Genomic DNA, 19122 nt, shown 5'->3' on the forward strand with positions numbered 1-19122 from the left:
GAATGGACCTGAGGAATATGTTCTTTGAAAGAGAAACAAGGGGATGACTGACACACGGTGGGGAGGGGCGGGGAGCATGGTGGCTCTGGCCCCAAGCCGGGGAGTTGCACAGTGTGCTCTCCCGCCATGCTCCACGCTCCTGTGTGTCTCTCATCAGAAAGGCCAAACTCCCAAGAACCCCCGCAAGCCAAGAAGCACGAGCCACATCTCAGATGTGTTACGAAATATTAGTTTTATTTAACCAGTTTTCACAGCTGAATATTTATTCTATAAAAACTTTACAGATTGTACAGTTTATATATAGTTCAAACTACGGAACGAAAAAGTAGGTCCCACAGATGCAAAAATACTGTACCAATCAATCCAAGGCAAAGGCAGGTTTATACACTGTACAGCTCTCCACGCGGCCGGGGAGGTGGTCAGTTCTACGTATAAACTGCAAAACTGTACAAAAATAGGGTTTTGATTTTATTTCATTCTTCATACATTCAATAGGATTGCAAGCCCTGCAGGCCGCCTAGCCCCAGGCGCCTGCGGCGGGCACTCAGTCCCCGCTCCTGAAAGGAATGCACGCGTCTATGCACAGGGGGCGCTCTAGAGCACCACGCTGCACTGGGTTCATTACACAGACGGAAGAGCAGAGCCCAGGACCAGACCTGTCCAACAGAAGGCAGTCCTTGTGTGTGTGTGTGTGTGTGTGTGTGGAAAGTTCTTGCATTTAATAGTGTGCCAAAGAATTTTAACTTATTAAATAAAATATACTCCAAGTGAACCTAAAAATTACACTTTATAAACATAAAAATACTTTTTTTGGTGTAATACATCAATCATATCTGCAAATAGAAACCCAAAACTGTATATAAAGTAGTATTTCTCACCCAGCAACAAGAAGCACTTATGTAGTTATTTTTTTCAAGAGGGTCAGAAAAACTATTTAAAACCCACTAAGGCTAACTTGTAACTTACTCAGGCTTGCGCTATTCAGTGACTCACTAATACTGCAAAACCAGCTTTTCTCCGAGCGACAGCGGCTTCCCCGGGTTAAGTGGGGAAGGGCTGGTCGCAGCCAAGTGCTGCCCGCGCCCTGGACAGGGCCCCCGGGGCTCCGGCTCAGACTCCGACCTGTCTGTCCCTTCTGGGAGACAGAAGATGGCTAATCCCCCCTTTAGAGTCTGCGTTCTAGAAGGAAAGGGAAAAGAACAAGGAAAACAAACATTACTCCAGACTTCTCTGCCACTCAAACAAAGCACACTTCTTCTTCTTTTTTTAAAGTACAGTACTAGCCAAAGAAAACCAAACTCAGCACTTCCAGGAGCAGCTACACTTACTCTTGTGTGTAGATAAGTACAAATAATGACGGTGGACAAAGGAGTTTTGTAGTTATTTATTTTAAAGTTACAGTACTTTCAAAACTCCTCCATAATAAATAGCGCGGATGTCTGCAGGCCTGCTTCCCGTGTGCGGGCGGACGCGATGGGGGCCGCGAGGCTGGGCCGCCCGCCCGTCAGAACTCGTCAATCTTCCTCTGCAGGTACTTCAACATGGAGTCCATGCCCTGCGCCGAGCCCCAGATCTTGCGCAGCACCTCGCACTCGCGCTCGTTGGCCTGCTCCAGCTCCACCCTCATGCTGCAGCGCACCAGCGCCTTCGACTCCTCCAGCACCTGCGGCGACAAGCACGCGTCAGCCGGACCCGAGGCCACCGCGGGCCTGCCACCCACACACAGGACAGCGCCACGCCGTGCGCTCAGCCACCCGCACCAGCAGGGGAGAGCTCTGTACTGCACCTGACCCTGAACAGCCCGGGGGAACCTCCATCGTAGGAGGTGCCTGGCAGCGCACGGGTTCTGTTCCGACACGTGGCACTTTCTAGAAGGGACCTGACGTGGGGCTGGGGGAGCGGAGACTAGGACGCGGCTCGTCCTGTGCTGGAAGACTGGACGTCACGCTGCACGTGGAACAGGGGCAACAGAAGCACTAAACGTGTGGTTGTGGGAGGCCCTGGGGTGAGGGACGGAGCGCTCTACGTGGGCCCTCCCAGGACATCGCCAGGAACTCAATCCAGACTCAAGTCCATGCCTTTGGCTCCTGGGCGCGTGCAAAGGGCCCGGTGAGCAGGTCTGGAGCCATGGCATCCAGTGTAGCCTGTCTGTCGCCAGGGTTTGGGAAGCCTGTCCCGTGTGCGAGCTGTCTGGGAGAAAGGCTGCCCTTTAAAAGCAGGACTACCGGAAGGGAACTCATCGGACGTACAACTGGATTGCACGAGGCGAGCTCCTTGATTCGAACCATGACTTCCTGGGTGAAGGTTCCCGGCCAAAACACCTGCGAGACCAGGCCTTTGCCGCAGGCCTCCTGCGCGGTCAGCTTCCGCCCGCTGAGCAGCATCTCATTGGCCTGGAAGGAGAGAGGAGCTGCGGTCATGTGACGTGCGAGGGGGGGCGGGCGGGGAAGACCCACCCGGAAACCCCGCCTCGGGCCAGGCGCACGCGGCGCTGGACTCCGGCCACCGCCTGGGGCTGCTGAGGCGGGCAGCGTGCAGGGCGCCATCGGGCAGCTTCCGCGGCTGCCGACCTCCTCCTCCATGCTCCGAGTGAGCTCCCTCCATGCATAAAACCACCCTGGGACAACGAGGCCCGCGTGGACCGGAGGCAGGCGGGAACCACCACGCAACGCTTCTGCGTCCGAGGCCGGCCTGGGGGCCCGGTCTCAACACGTGCAGTGTCCAGTGGCCGTGGCTGCCACTCGTCTTGGAGCCCACTCTTGATGGCTTGGCTGTTAACATACACTGCTCAACCAAATGCAGGGGCCAACGCTATGGCGTAGCAGGTTAAGCCACTGCCTGTGATGTTGGCATCCCAAACGGGTGCTCGTTCGGGGCGTGGCTGCTCTCCTTTTGATCCAGCTCCCTGCTAATGTGCCTAGGAAAGCAGAAGATGGCCAAAGCCCTTAGGCCGCTGCCTCCACCTGGGAGACCGGGATGAAGCTCCTGGCTCTTGCCTGGCCCAGGCCTGGTCATTGCAGCCGTTTGAGGAGTAAATCAGCAGATGGAAGATCTCTCTGTCTCTATCTTGATCTCTACATTTAAAAGATTTATTTGTTTGAAAGAGTTACACAGAGAGAGAAGGAGACACAGAGAGAGGTCTTCCATCTGCTGGTTCACCCCCAATTGGCCGCAATGGCCGGAGCTGTGCCAATCCAAAGCTAGGAGCTTCTTCAGGGTCTTCCATGCAGGTGCAGGGGCCCAAGGAACTGGGCCACCTTCCACTGTTTTCCTAGGCCACGGCAGAGAGCTGGATCGGAAGTGGAGCAGCCAGGTCTGGCGTTACCTGCTGTGCCACAGCGCTGGCCCCTTTATATTTAAAGTTAGGTGTTGTGTAACCATTCACCCAAATGAGCAATGTCAGAGGAAAGTCAAACAGCGCTCTTTCAGTTCAGACACGAAGATAGCAGAGGGGGCGAGGCGAGGGGGCTGGACGGGGTCTGGGAGCAGCACAGGGAATGGGGCAGCCGCGGCAGGGCGACCTCTCAGCCGCCCAGGAGGGCCATTCTTGCTGGTGAACCCCGGGGAAGGGCCTTGCCATTCTCTGGGCTCCGCCCCCGCCTCCTGCCGAGCAGGACCCCGAACGCGGGCGGCAGCGCCCTTCCATTGTCCACCACAGTGTCTACGACAGTTCCCGAGTGGCCCCGGCGTGGCACCCCGGCCAGTGCGTCTCCTGCTCCCCCAGATCTGCCCCGTGTGTCTGCACCGGCGTCACAGGTCCCTAGAGGCACACAGCGGGAGAGGCCAGGACGCCCACATTTCGGACTTCTCTGGAGAAGCCACTCCCAAACGAGCCCAGGTGAGGCTGCTGGGCCTCTGCTGGCTGCCCCGCAGCAGCCGTCAGGACCCCCGTGACGTGAGATGGCTGCAGAGAAACCTCACTGAGCGACTCCGCCGCGGACCGCACAGCGTCAGGTGGGGGTGGCCTGGGGAAGGACGAGGCCAGTGGCACAGATACAGCCCATCTTCACCTGGGAGGAGGGAGTGCGTACTGCCCAGGTGCTGCGCTGACGTGACAGCAGGAAAGGACGGCTCCGCGGGTGTCCGCACACCTGGGCGGGTCCCTTGCGGGGCCACAGACCCAAGAGCTCCCTGGCCCCAGCACCATGCAGAGTGGCCACTTGGCAGACCAGGTCAGCCACCCACTGTGGTGTGCCGGGCTGCAGGAGGAGGAGGCCGCACAGCTGGGCCGCCGAGAGCCTCTCCCAGGGAGGCCTTGCTGCCCCGGCCGCAGGCTGCACTGTCAGGAGCCGGATGCCCAGCAGCTTTGGGGACTCCCGCGGCACAACCGGCCACCGGGCCCCAGGGATGATGGACATAAATGAACAGTGATCTACCATGGGGAACCGGGACAGGCCACGGGGCTGCTGCGCTGCCACGGCCCCGCGTTTCCCTCTCCCGACTCCGACAGGCCCCCCCAGCCTGCCACACCTGTCTCCAGTGCCTGCTTCCGGAGAGGCCGGGCGACCCTCCCTCGCGCTCTACTTCCAGACCAAGCAATGGAGGCAGGCACGCCCCGATACAAGCATTATCCCCTTGCATTTGTTTAAACAATTAGAAAAGGGCCGGCACTGTGGCACAGCGGGTAAAGCCACCGCCGGTGACGCCAGCATCCCATATGGGTGCAGGTTCAAGTTCCAGCTATTCCACTTCTGTCCCGGCTCCCTGCTCCTGGCCTAGGAAAGCAGAAGATGGCTCAGCCCAAGTGCTTGGCCCCTGTGCCCATCCGGGAGACCTGGAAGAAGCTCCCGACTCCTGGCTTTGGCCTGGCTCAGCACTGGAGTGAACCAGCAGATGAAGACCTCTCTCTCCCCTCTCTGTAACTCTGCCTTTCACATCAATAAAAAAGCCCTCTTATCCTGCACAGCTTTGCTCCCTCTTCAAAGTGCAGCTTTTAGGTCGGGTTCCGGGGCGGAGCGCTGCTCTCTGGGGCAGAGTCTGGGTGTTTGCAGGGTGTGGGGGTCCGGGTTAATTACGCCGCCACGCTGCAGCTCCTCCCTGAGGTGGCCAGGAGCGCGCTACTGAGTCCTAGTCTGCACAACGCGTGTGTTTGGCGGGGAGCCCCCCAGAGCAGCACACGGGGGACGTACTGACTGCACAACCGGCACCGCCATGTCTTCGCGGCACTTTCTAGAGCGAGGTACTCACAGAGGCTCCTCCCATAATCTTGGGGAACATGACGGTGGAGCAGCCGTCGGGACTCTGCCCGAAGGTGGTGTATGGCGTCTGGAACCAGGCCTTCTCGTTCGCCCACACCACGTCACAGAGAGGCAGGATGGACGCGCCGAGGCCGATGGCCGGGCCGTTGACCGCTACGATAATGGGCTTCTTAAACTGAATGAAAGTATTCACGAAGTTTCTAGAACAGAAGAACAAATGGGGGGGGGATCACTCAAACACGGCATATCTGAACAGATGGAAAAAATCCATTTTAAATCATATATTATTACATATAATACACATTATCATAAGGTGATCTATTATGAAAAAAATCCAGTGAGATGCAAGCTGCAGAAATTAGCCCTGGCATTTGCTTCGGGCCTCCTCTGGGACGCTGGGACCCTGGATTTATTTACTGTGCCCGGTGAGGCTGGGGGACAGCCTGGAGGCCGTGCGGCCGGGCCGCCTGCGGCTGCTTTTGTGTTTGCAGAGGCTCTGGGCTGTTGGACCACACACCTGGCTCCTCTGCCTTTCTTTCCTGGAAGGCAGGAGGAGCCTATGAACATCAGAGGCTTTACCTGACCGGCGAGACACCATCCCGGGAGAAGAGCAGGAAGCTGGGGCTGGGGCCGGGGCCGCTCCCTGAGTATCCCGAATCCACAGGCTTCCTGAGCCAGACCGAGATGCCTGCCAGTCACCTGTCCCTCTCCCAGGATGTATCTCCCTCACCTGGGGCCTGCGGGAGGTGCCACGTGACCACCGCCTAGGCTTCTAGGCTTAGCTCGAGACACAGGTGAACAAGCAAGCAGAGTGAGGCACACGCCTGTATGCCACCCGCGTCCCACCACGTGCAGTGGGAGCTCTGTCGGTGGAGAGCGAGGTCAGGCTGCGGCAGCCTTCCCGGAGCTGTGGTTTCTCTTACTAAACAGAGCCAACGCTGTTTCGGGATTTGTTTTAGGATCAGCCTGGAAAAGTAGGCTGGCTTTCAATTTAGGGTAGGGTGAGGTCCACACCATCCTGGGAATATGCACGTTCTTCCCCAAATGGGAGGATGGGAGGTCTTGTAGGCTCTGAGGTTGTTTGTCAAACTGAATGCAGTCTAAAAGGATGAAGAGCGCGCCGGGGGGGGGGGGGGGGGGGGGGCGGCGGCCTGTGGCTTTGCCGGTAAAGCCGCCGCCTGCAGTGCCGGCATCCCATATAGGCACCGGTTCTAGTCCTAGCTGATCCTCTTCCAGTCCAGCTCTCTGCTGTGGCCTGGGAAAGCAGTGGAGGATGGCCCAAGTGCTTGGGCCCCTGCACCTGTGTGGGAGACCTGGAGGAAGCTCCTGGCTCCGATTGGCACAGCTCTGGCTGCTGAGGCCATCTGGGGAGTGAACCAGCAGATGGAAGACCTCTCTCTCTCTCTGTAACTCTGCCTTTCAAATAAATAAATAATAAAGAAAAGAGGAACACCCACCAAAACAAACGGAAGCCACCCCGAGGCAGCCCGAGTTCCACATCAAAACTGAGGATTAGAGCCTCTCCGCTCCTCGCCTTTGAGCTGGAACAGCCAGCCAGATGCGCACCCCAGTCAGCCAGGCAAGGCCGGAGCACCGGGTCTGATCTCCGAGTCATGACTCAGCATCCTCGAGTCCCTCCCCCACCCAGACACTGACGGGATGGGGCAGAGTTTTTGGAAAAGGCAGGTTGGGGGAGGTGAGCATGGTGCAGACGAGTGCCTGTGTATAGGCGGGGGAGGGGGGCAGAATCAAGCAGCCCTGGTGCAGACCTCAGCCCGCCCCACCCCCACAAGGCCTGCAGGATCCTTGCACTGAGCCGGAGCGAAGGGGCTGCCTCAGGCACTGTTACAGGATCGCACTGGGGTTAATGAGCAGGCACAGCCGCCCTTCAGACAGGAGATTCAAACAAGCTACGGTAGTGCATGCCTGAGGCTGCTTCAGTTGTGTGGCCTTTTGAGGATCTGGGGTCAAAGGCCAAGTTGGAGATAGGTTTCTTATCCTCAGCGGATACCCCAGCCCAAACCAGATACCCCAGCCCGAACCATCCCCAGAGTGGCCTCATACAAAGCATGGTGGGGGGGGGGGCACAGTAGCTCCATTTCCACCTGCCTCACAGGAAAGACACGGCCAGGCCTGGCGCTGCGGTGGAGGGCTGAGCCTGCGTCTGCCATGCCGGCATCCCACATGGGCACCGGGTTGAGACCCGGCTGCTTGACTTCCCATCCAGCTCCTTGCTAATGCACCTGGCAAAGCAGCAGAGGATGTGCCCACGTGGAGACCCAGGAGAAGCTCCAGACTCCTGGCCTAGCCCGGCCTAGCCCGGCCTAGCCCGGCTGTTGTGGCCATTCAGGGAGCTCCCAGAGGACTGAAGGTCTCCAACTCTGCATTTCGTGTAAATAAAAATAACAAATAAATAACAAAAATTTTTTTTGCATCATGGTGTTTCCCTTGTTCAGATCAGTGCACATGGTTTTTCATTTGCCAGTGGAATGGGTTCTGTAGGGTGCAAGGTGGAACGCCTATCTCGAACACGGTGGAGGTGCCACATCCTACAGAGAAGGGAGAGGACTCCCGCCTCCAATATGCAGCCCCAAGTGAAACATGTGGCGGCCCCATGGGACGTCCACCCTCGCTGGAAGATGGGTAATAGACCCCCCCCCCCCATCACCTGCAGCGCTCCTGGTCAGCCGTGCTTTTCCCACCGGCTTTATGCTGGTTTTTACCACTCAGGAATGCACTCCAGTTGTGGGGCTTTGGTGCTTCCTGGGGATAAGTTCCTTGCTGATGGTACAAAGGGGCTTTCAATATTTGGATGCCCAGGTAGGCACCTCAGGTGCCTAAGGTCATAGCCCTCTTAGGCACGGCAGAATAAACTCCCTGAGAACCTGCAGGTCAAAGGCCGAGAGATGCACTCAGCACTCTGCTTCTGCTTCCATGGTGCGGAGTCTCACCCAGGAATTCCCTGCATGAGGCTATGCCTCCTAGATGTATTCTAGTGATGGCGGTAGCGGCCTCTTACTTGCAGGTTTGTGGGGAATCTACCACACAGATTTGTCTCTGGGTACACCGCCCCTTCATGACTTAAGTCCCCTGGGGGCCGTTTTACCCCAGGCATGCTGAGTTCCTTATATAAGGGGCAATGGGTAATACCCCAGATTACGGTGGGGAGCCCCCTCATTGGGCTGGCTACATCAGGGAGCCCCAGAGGGCTGGTTTAGGCTGCGAGCCCCACTTTGGATTGCAAGAAGAGATTCTAAGGCCCAAATCAATCTGTAAGTCCCACGCTTAAGCACACTTCGGCCTGTAGGGAGCCACGTCTGCCTCTGTCTTCGCAGAAGCTATGAGGAGCCTGTTCAGCTGCTCAGTTCTGCAGGCATTCCTATGGACTCACTTCTGAGAGCACAGCTTCAAAAACCCGCCAAGGGACCCCAAATCCCCTGAGCCACATGGTAAAGACAGCGTTTCAGGTGTTTAGTACTAGTGTAGACAGGGTGCTCCGACAGAGGAAGCCGTCTACGCAGCAGAGGGGTAAGACGGAAGTTACGGTAGCAGCACTCAGCCTAGGAATCGCCCAAAGGGCATTCAGTCTGGCTGAAAAGCCCACAGGAGAGCGTTCGGGTGTGGAAAGCCAGGAGAGTCTCTCCATGAAGGACCTCTGTGGTCCGTGCCCAATGCAGAGAAGCAGTCACTGGGGCCAGCGCTGTGGCATAGCGGGTAAAGCTGCAGCTTGCAGTGCTGGCAACCCATGTGGGCGCCAGTTCAAGTCCCAGCTGCTCCACTTCTGATCCAGCTCTCTGCTGTGGCCTGGGAAAGCAGTAGAAGATGGCCCAGGTCCTAGGCCCTGCACCCGCATGGGAGACCCAGAAGTTACTGGCTCCTGGCTTTGGATCAGCTCAATTCCGGCCACTGTGGCCATTTGGGGAGTGAACCAGCAAATGGAAGACCTTTCTCTCTGTCTCTCCCTCTCACTGTCTGTAACACTCTCTCTCAAGTAAATAAAGAAAATCTTAAAAAAAAAAAAAAAAAAAAAAGTAGCTCCTCACGTTTGGGACCAGGAACACCTGGATTTGCTACACACACTCTGCCTGTCAGTTTTCTTAAGAGAGAGGACTGCATCTCCTCACCGGTGTTAGCGTCCCGTGTAAGCAGGAACCAGACAGGGACTTCAACGACTGATTGAGGTTTTCAAACGTGGGCTCTTGGCTCCATGTCAGCCTTCTTGTAAAACTCCTGTTCTGCGTGCTTTAGAAACCAGATGGGGAATGCAGAACAGCTGAGGACCTCAGGGCTAGTAAGGGCCGTCGCTCCTGTTCACCCTCTTCTGCCAAACCCTCCCCCAGAGGGTGCGCTCCTCTGCGTCCCCTTAGACACAGGTCTGCGAGCGCCGGGACCCAGAGCTCCTCCAACAAAGGCTCCGACTTCTATGCAAGAGGTACACGACCCAGGATGTACTCTGACCCCAGGAAAGCCGCTCTGGCACCCAGAGAGAGGAAGCTGTATTACGGACAGCCATCCCTCATATAAGGCTTTCAAGTGTCCTGACCCAGACCCTCTTTACTGGACAGAGAGCCACAGGTGCCTTCCGAAGGACCAGAATGGCTACACAGCAGGCTCTAGAAATGGCTTTCCTACCTCAGCCTGTAGAGATAACTAAACCCGTACTATACAGAGCCAGAGATGGCGTGGCCCAGCCACAGTGAGGTCATAGAGAAGGTGAGAGAGACGGTGGACTGTGGGTCAGAAGGTTACGCTTCCAATGGCCTCTCAGTGGACGAGCGTTAGGGAAATACGCGACTTCACCCATCTGGGCAGAGGAGCTCTAACACAAACAGTGTCTTGGGTACTTAAAGAACAGGACTGCACGGTGTTGGCAATTCAACAGGTAGCTACCGCCCTACAGATTTCTTATCTCTGCGCTCCTGGAGACCTCAGTCATCAGGTAAAGTCGAAAAGGCTAACATATAGTCTTAAGAACATTCCAGCTAAGGTTTGCCGAGAGGCCTCAGAAACACGGCGTCAACTGCAGCCCACTGGCCTCATCAGAACGAGGACGGTGCCCACGGCTGCCTAAAGCTTAGTCTATTTGAGATGCTACGTGGAGGCTTTTCCGCACCTCTGACATCCTCCTGATTCCGACTCAAGATCAGACAAAGTACATTACTGATTTAGGCCAGGTTCAGAAGGTTCTGATGGAGCACGGCAATAACATCCTCCCAGTGCCAGATCCCTCACACCAACTGCAAGACCCTGCCAGGTGCTGCCCGGGACACCTGCCTGGATCCATTTGCCAAGGATTTTGTCAGCTCGAGTCTTTACAGGTACACGGGAAAGATGAGTCTTTACAGGTACACAGGAAAGACGAGTCTGTCTTACTCTCGTGAACCAATCGAAGATCTTAAATAACTTTTAAAGGCAAAACAGTTAAGTGAAGCTTTTGCTTTTCTCATCTCAAGGCTGTTGCTTTAACGCAGGCAGACACGTCTTATCTACCTCTTCTCCTGATTCGCTCTGGAAGCTGCTACGGCAGGACAAGCTCCTTAGTGCGTTCTTTCGATGTAATACTGGAACCCCCCTGCTACGCCACGTGGAGCCAGTTCTCAGAATCCGTCTTTTGCTTTGGACCACACAGCCTCTACTCCGGCCGGCTTGTACGGCAAGTCTTCGAGCCTGGCTACTCTCAGGTTGTCCCAGGAAGCTGACGGGACTCTGCGTATACACCGACAGGGTGGTGGTGGGGGGCACGTGCAGTCACTACCGGAACCTGTCACCTCTGCTCCAACACAGGCGTGTTCCCTGGAAAAGACACTAACAATCTTTATGGTTCTACGTAGCCTGCACAGGGACAGTCTGCTGGCACCACTATCTGGGAAAGAGTAAGACAGAGTCTTCCTTTCTTAAAGGGCCCTCCAGGTTTTTCAGTTTCATTCATCTGATGGATAAACCTGCCCGTTTCAGAACCTGACAACTCCGCAAAGTGATGATGACCACTGGCAGTGGCTGAGGAAAATTCTCCAGCTCATAAGAAGGGTCATTAGATGAGATGGGAGAGATTTCCAGACCCAGGATGGCAGGGCTACGGCCCCGGATCAGCAGGAAGCAGGTACAGAAGAGATGATGAATCCGAGTCCCTCAGCAGGACGCCCTAAGACTGAAGGTCAGAAATCTCTGAGTGGGCAACGAGAGGGCGCAAGGCAGGAAGCTAGACGGGGGCCGTGAGCTGGAAGCCACATCTGCCCTGCCCTGTGGAATCCTATCCGCTCGTCAGTCAGTCTAATAACCCCTTTCCCAGGATGCATCTCCCCTCACCTGGGACCTGGGGCAGTAACCATGTAAGCACTCCCCTTCTAAGCGCAAAAGAAGCCAGCAACTGGGCGGGGTTCTCTCTGCAGACCAGACAGGTGCTAAGGCACTGTCTGTACTTCTCTCTACAACACTTTCCCTTCCTGGCCCACTCTATCCCTGACCAGTGTGTGCGTGTATGCGTGTGTGTGAGTTTTCCTCACCTTGTAAATAGACTTTTTTCTTTTAAAGATTTACTTATTTATTTGAAAGCCAGAGAGAGATTGATTGATTGACTGAGAGAGATCTTCCATCTGCTGTGGTTCACTCTCTAAATGGCTCAGGCTGGGCCAGACCAAAGTCAGGAGCCAGGAACTTCTTCAGGTTCTCCCTTGTGGGTGCAGGGGCCCAAGGACTTAGGCCGTCCTCTGTTGCTTTCCCAGGCCGTAGCAGGGAGCTGGACCGAAGTGGAGCAGACAGGACTTGAACTGGCGCCCATATGGGATGCCAGCACTGCAGACTGCAGCCTAATCTGCCACACCACAGCGCCGGCCCCGTAAGTAGATTTTTTCATCTTGTGCCTGTGTTTGTGCCTGTACTTAGAATGCTTCTCTAGGTAAAAGGACCTGGAATAGGAACTTAGACCCCACCTCGTCTACGACAAAATGACTCCACAGGGAAACAGTGAGGGCAGTGAGCACTGTGGCACTGCTGTCTCCACGGCAAAGCGCGGCTGTGATAAACAAAACCCGGCCTCAAACAGATGGACTGTGACAGGCTGCAGACTTTTTTTTTGGAATTACAGTTTTGTTTTTTTACTTAGAGTGGTAACTTGGGAACTTCACCTGAGACCAGAGGTTCCTTCTGGAAGTGGCATGAAGGAACCCCCAAACCAGTTTTCGTCCTTGGAGGCCAGGAACTGGCCACATTGGTGTGAGCTCTGAGATGCCCAGGGTGAACACTGTCCACACACAAACTCAGCTCTGAGGTGCCCAGGGTGAACACTGTCCACACACAAACTCAGCTCTGAGGTGCCCAGGGTGAACACTGTCCACACACAAACTCAGCTCTGAGATGCCCAGGGTGAACACTGTCCACACAAACTCATTTAAATTCAGGACCACGCCAGCATCCCATGAGTACCAGCTCAAGTCCCAGCTGTCCACTTCTGATCCAGCTCCCTGCTAATACACCTGGGAAGGCAGTGGAGGATGGCCCACGTGCCAGCCCTGCACCCATATGGGAGACCTGGAGGAAGCACCTGGCTCCTGGCTTTGGACATTGTGGCTATTTGGGAAGTGAACTAGCCAATGGAAGATCAACCTCTATTTCTCCCTCTCTGTAATTATGCCTTTCAAATAAGTAAAATATATCTTAAAAAAAAAATAACAACCCTTAAAACCGAAGCGCATGGCCACTTAAATGTATATGAGGCACGGGACTGGATCCACACTCATTTCCTCTGAACGACCCATGGACCGAGTTAAAGGCTGTGCTGGGTGCGGCAGGGATGGGGCGGGCTTAGTCACAAAGCTAGTTCTGAAAGACAGCACGAAGTGTTCCTTGGGCAGAACATCTTCTCACTCACAGGTACCAAGCTGCTCGGCCGAGACAGCTGTCTAGGGAGGAACGGGCTGGGGCGGAGGCCCGGGGTTTAAAGCCAGCTGGCATCTGCATCTGCTGAGCTCTCGCTTCCCTCGGACCTCGGCCGTCTGCAGCAGGAAGCACTGGGCAGGGGAGAGGTCAAGGTCGGGGCAGTCCACTCACTGGCTCTGTCCCCCCTCAGATCTGCCGCTCGGCCAAGGGCGCCCTGCAGGTCCCCACAGACTTCCAAGGCCTCACGCCGCTGGCTGGCTCCTGGGCGTCCTGGCTCCGTCACTGGTGTGGGGACTGTTTCACGGCGGTCACTCTGCACCGGGGTGTGGGCCAGCAGTTCAGGGCACAGAACTGGCCGCCCGACACCATCCTCCTCCTTTCCCTGTTCCTTTGGGAAATTCCCTACAGCCAAGTCCTTTGTATCCAAAAGTTTTAAGGATTTTTAGAGGAGACACCGCAGAAACAAAAACCATACACAGAGCTTTTGCGCGCTCAGCTGATCTCATCCGGATACAATTAATTTATGTGCAAATGAGCAAGAGGAAAGGTTAAGGGATTCAGGGGTAACTAATTATTTTTCAGATCTAGCCTGGGCTTTACTAAGAAAACTGCCATCTGCAAAAGCATGTTCCCTTAAACCAGAGGGGATTCCCCGGACAGGGCTGGCTGGCTCCAAGAACAGCACCCTGCCCTCTGCGGAAGGGGGTGGGCAGCTGCTGGAAGAACCCCCCTGACCGCAGGTTCGGCGCACGCCGTCTCCGCCCAGCTCCACCTCACCCCAGCCTTCCCCCGGTTTTGTGAATCCCAGCTCCACAAACCCAGCAGCGGTCAGAGGCAATCCAGTCACGTGGGAGTGAGGCACCCACAAGATTCACAAGTGGGGCTCAGGAGCACGGAGCCAAGGCTCGGAGGACTGGGCCGACACTCCCTCCTTCCTGATCACGGCCGAGCCACCGCCATCAGAACGCTGTGTGTGCATTCGGCTGAGCGCATGGAAGACGCGGCCACTCCACGAGGTGGTGTACCCGCTGGGCACTGATCAACCAGCTTAACCTCAGACCGGACAGCAAGGTGGCGCCAGCTCATTACCACAAGCTTGAAATTACTTGTGAGACCAGAGACCAGATCACAAAATTTCTATTTCCGAAAACACAAGTATCGCAGGACAGTCTAAAAAGCGGCAATATTACAAAGATTAAGGAATAGCTCATCTCATTTGATTCTGAAAGACATCACACGTGGTCTGGCAATGCCTGTCCCTCCCCACCAGGGGTGGGGCCGAGGGCCTCTCTGGTGGGCTGTTTGGGGCACCTCTGGGAGGTCTGTCCCTGAGAGATGCCCTGGCCTGGTCCCACCCCCACCCCTGCAGTCAGTGTCCCGGACACTCAGGGGACCACAGAGCTGTGCTGATCAGCCCAGTCAGTCAGAGCCCAGTGACCATCAAAGAAACTCAGGTCCCAGCCTCAGCATAGCTGAAGGTGTCAGAACCAACTTCACTGCCATTTTGCAAGTCTGTATGTGTACTTTTCACTCATCTGTCCATTAGCAGGTGGACACCAGGGTCGTTAGGGGTCACTAGGGGTGTGTTCTTTAGAGACATGCGTAGGGGAATACCAGGCTTTCTGGTTTCATTCATGCTAGATAAAACTAACCTCTGAAAAGTCAGACACTTCTAACCCCCCTGCAGCAGCGGGCTTGATAAAGGAGGGAACTGTTCACAGCAGAGCCAGGCAGCTGTGGGGAAAGCTCTTGTGTTGCTGGGATACAGCAGCCAAAACCCAACAACAGGGAACTGGAAGGACCTAAAGTCATAGTTTCATGAAAAAAGCAACACACAGTATAAAACCATTATGCAGAATGAAAACCAGCCTATGTGACATGTATGTGAAACATACATTGGACAAGACAGTGCTGTGGGGGTCGGCATTGTGGCCTGGGGGTAAAGCCGCTGCCTGCGATGCCAACATCCCATATGTCCTCTAGTTTGTGTCCTGGCCGCTCCACTTCCTACCCAGCTCCGTGCTGGTGGTCTGGGAAAGCCGTGGAAGATGGCCCAAGTGTTTGGACCCCTGTAGCCATTGGGAGAGCTGGATGAAGCTCCTGGCTCCTGGCTTCAGCATGTCCTAGCCCTGGCCTTTGCAGCCATCTTGGGAGTAAGCCAGCGGGTGGAAGGTCTCTCTCTGTGACTCTTTCAAATAAATATATAAAAATCGAGGGGCCAGCGCTGTGTAATGGAAGACGTTTGTTAAAGCCCTGGCCTGAAGCACCAGCATCCCATATGGATGCCGGTTCTAGTCCCGGCTGTTCCTCTTCCGATCCAGCTCTCCACTACGGCCTGGGAAAGAATAGAAGATGGCCCAAGTCTTTGGGCCCCTGCACTCACGAGAGAGACCCGGAAGAAGCTCTTGGCTCCTGGCTTCGGATTGGCGCAGCTCCAGCTGTTGCAGCCATCTGGGGAGTGAACCAGCGGATGGAAGACCTCTCTCTCTGTCTCTACCTCTCTCTGTAACTCTTTCAAATAAGTAAAATAAATCTTTAAAAAAATATAAAAATCTTAAAAAAACCCCAGTGTATTGTATATTTGAGAATTACCAGGAGTAGCGCTTAAGTGTTTTCACCACACAAGAAATAAGCCTGAGCCATGCATATGTTAACTGCCTTGGTTCATAAGGGAGATTCAAGAGATTCACGGATAACGTGCACGTCCTTAAACGCCATTTTCCAGGAACTTCTGAACTCCCTCCATACACACATTTCAGAACATCATGTCGCATAACATACAGATAAGCAATTGTTATTTGGCAATTAAAGCATTTTAAAAATTAAAAACAAACGTTCTAAAAGACTGGAAAAATACAGCTGGACACGCACGCCTTCGGGGGAGATGGCGGAGAGGGGATGTCTTCTTTCCCACACTGCATTATGCAGCTGTCTGTGCGCCCGGAACTTGGGACGAGCTGAGGAATGCGCCCTGCTTGTGCTAAAAACCAAACTTTCCATGCGCTGTCACGGGGCCAGCTTGCCCTACAAGCCCAGGCCAAGCACGTGCCAAGTCATCTGGGAGAGAATGCTTCCTCACTGAAGCGCAGCGGAGGGAACACACTCCCAGCACCGACGCAGGAACTCCGGCCGCACGCCGCCATCCAGGGCTCTGTCATCAGAACGCCCGCGCTGCTGGGCTAAGCCCGCCCTGAAGCCAGCTGCGTGCCCAAGGCCGGCGCAGGGTCACGGCAGGCCCGCAGGAAGGGGGTGATGTAACCACTCGCACATCTTCTCCCAACACTGCCATCTAGACCAGTTCTACTGGGCCTCGGTACACCCAACCAGCGCTTAAAAAAACACAACAAAACCCACCAAACAGCACTTCTGCATACCTGATAGCTTCTGCCATCTTAGTGCTCTCTCTTTTCCTGTCATCTGTCAGACGGCGTATAAAATAAATAAAGTCGAGACCACAACAGAAGACGCTGCCCACGGCGCTCAGCAGCACCAGCTTGCTGTCGTCGGCAGCGGCTGTGGTCAGGGCGCTCTGAACTTCCTTCATGACCTGCAAGGCAACCAGACGTTACAGTGGCAGAGCGTCTGCCGGGGACAGGATCCTGGAGACACCCTAGCCCCAGGGGATCCCAGGGCAAGAAGCAGCGCGCCCCAGCTCCCAGCCTTTACACAGGTTGCACATTTCCAATTTCCTGTAACCAGAGACAAGGAGGCAGGAGAGAGAGTACAACTCCAACTACGTAACCCGTTATCGGTGAACTAACTAGACTGGCGAGCAACTTACCTGTTCCACCCCTGGGCACTTCTACAGTTTGGACAGCAGGTGGCACATTCATCCAGTTCAAAGAAACGTCTTCTATTACTTTATTTTTTATTTAGTTAGTTATTCTTTTAACCAGCCTACCACACTTGGGACGGAAACCTAAATGGTGTGGTATGTAAGTGTGTTAAGTAGAAGCACAAGCAGAAGCATGGGAAGTTAATTTTAGAAGGGCATGAAATCATTCAAGATGATCTCTATGAAGCACTTAAAAATAACCAATGAACAGACGCTGTCGTCTAAATCCGTACCAAGGACCAGCCCCAGACTGGCCAGACACACAGATGTCGTGCAGTGGGGTCTTCCCGTCTGGAGAAAACCTTCACCTAGCTGCACACAGGCAGAAAACCAGCAGGACCTCACGTGCAAGGTCGGATCTTCCAGTCTGGATGCAGGCACGTGTCTGCTGGCTTCAGGAAGCCTACGCAGCTACGGGCCCGTGGGGGAGATCCTGGGGCCCAGGTTCTGTCGCAATGCTGAAGAGGAACCAGACTGGGAACCAGGAGCAAATATTCTGGAGGCTGGGACCCAGGGGCCTTCTCTTGTTGGAATAAAGACCCCGTGAACAGCCTGACGAAAGCTACAGCAAGGCCTGTGCACGAACACCCTTTCCCACGTGACCCGAGGGAGGCCCAGCTCCCGGCTCCCCGATCAGAGCTCCAGTTCCCAGCAGAAAGCAGACGGACACCAGGAACACGCGGCGGCTGTGGGCCCAGCTCCGCCAGCGTGAAGAGGAGCCGGGCTGCCACACGTCCCCGCCGCGTCCCGCCCGGGGCGGGCAGCGGGAACACAAGGAAGAGCCCAGTTCAGCCAAGCGGGGCACGGCCGGGCCCCGGGAGGGCGTCTCACCTCTGGGTTGAGTGAGTTATTCTCGGATGATTTTGTGGACAGCAAGATGTGGGTGAAGCCATCCTGCTTCCTGACGACAATGTCTCTGTACCGGTAGGCACTTTCTGTTTGCCTCACACTGAAACGCAGCCGCTTGTCAAAAGGCTGCTCTCTCCTGTCGTCAAGAAACTTCCTTTTCCCGGCTGTCACTCCCGTAACAGACGTCTGGAGGCTGGCCGTCCCATTGGCTGTTAGCGCGTCCATGAACGGGGATGAACCTGCCGAGAGGTGGAAACCACAGTGTCTGTGCCGCCCCTCCCGCCTCCTCCGTCAACAGCCGCACGGCAACCCGGCCGCCTCGCGTCCCAGGACAAGGCTGAGCAGCTCAGAACCCTGCGGGGTGGGGTCTCCTGCTCCAGGGACTGGCCCATCTCCAGTCTGAGAGCGGCATCGGCCTCCGCTTATCTTGCAGAAAAAAAGGAAGGATGGAGAAAGGCGCCTGGTGCAGAGCAGCTACGCGGAACCCACGGTCTCGGGGACGGCAACCACGGGAGGTTCGAGAAGCGCAGGGGGAAAAGGGCACAGGTGCGAGCCCACCTCTCATCACCGCGGCTGAGGCTGCCGGCGGCCACCAGCTGAGCAGGAGGGACCTGTGGAGGCCCCGGGAAGCAGCCATGCACCTCTGCTGGTGTACAGAGCGGAGTGGCAGCTGCCACCGCAGCCAGGCTCCCCGGGGAACGCCCCAGGCCCTCAGTACAGCTTACACTGCCCTGGGAGGCAGCCACCTGAGGGCCCGCTCCCCTCGTCCAGGCCCCGCCACCCTTTCATAGCTGAGAGCGCTCTCCCCCGTGCCGCCCCACGACGTGGGCCACCCGGCATTCCCACTCACACCACAGTCCCTACAGCACCACAGTGCCCGTTTTCCAGTCAGCCTCGGGATGATGACAACGTCAAGGGGGTCATTCCACACTTGGCCCTGTTACCTGTGGGAAAGCCCTAAATCTCATCTGACACGGCGCCGAGTCCACCCACAGCTTGGAGGTGGGAGAAAGAGGACGAAATGTTAGGAAGACTGGATCCGGCTGTTTGTACGAGCAGCAGTGGCGGAGGCTGAGAGGCAGGACACGAGAAATCTTGTGTTGGAAACATTTCCTCCAAAGTCAAAGAAAAGAAGCTAGAGCAGTTAGGAGAGACTTGGCAAAAGGACATTTTAGATGTCAGATGACGTCCTGGGCAAAGCCTAATGACTTTTGTTCACCAGGTAGAAGCAATGCCATCTTAGTCTTCTCTGGAGGGTCCCCTCACCCCAAAGCTTTCTTTTATTTATTTGAAAGACAGAATTTCAGAGAGAGGTAGAGCCAGAGAGAGGGAAAGGAAGGGGGGGGGGGAGAGAGACAGAGACAG

General features: G+C 55.6%; 1 protein-coding gene across 3 annotated transcripts in view; it reads right to left on the bottom strand.

Annotated features, from left to right (window-relative positions):
- Nucleotides 1-213: 213 nt before the first annotated feature.
- CDYL (chromodomain Y like) overlaps nt 214-19122 on the bottom strand; it is a 165012-nt gene continuing 146103 nt past the window's right edge. For 2 of the 3 annotated variants that reach the window (XM_051855892.2, XM_070074468.1), the window contains exons 3-7: nt 17740-17996; nt 16448-16620; nt 5188-5398; nt 2250-2393; nt 214-1663 (exon numbers count right to left, since the gene is read on the bottom strand). In XM_051855892.2, the coding sequence (XP_051711852.1) occupies nt 1505-1663; nt 2250-2393; nt 5188-5398; nt 16448-16620; nt 17740-17996 (944 nt within the window). In that variant the 3' untranslated portion in view covers nt 214-1504. Of the gene's footprint in view, nt 1664-2225; nt 2394-5187; nt 5399-16447; nt 16621-17739; nt 17997-19122 lie in introns of all 3 variants that reach the window. The other variant, XM_051855893.2, reaches the window with a different exon arrangement.

This window comes from Oryctolagus cuniculus, chromosome 5 (genome assembly GCF_964237555.1).
Source record: "Oryctolagus cuniculus chromosome 5, mOryCun1.1, whole genome shotgun sequence".
Lineage (NCBI taxonomy): Eukaryota > Metazoa > Chordata > Mammalia > Lagomorpha > Leporidae > Oryctolagus > Oryctolagus cuniculus.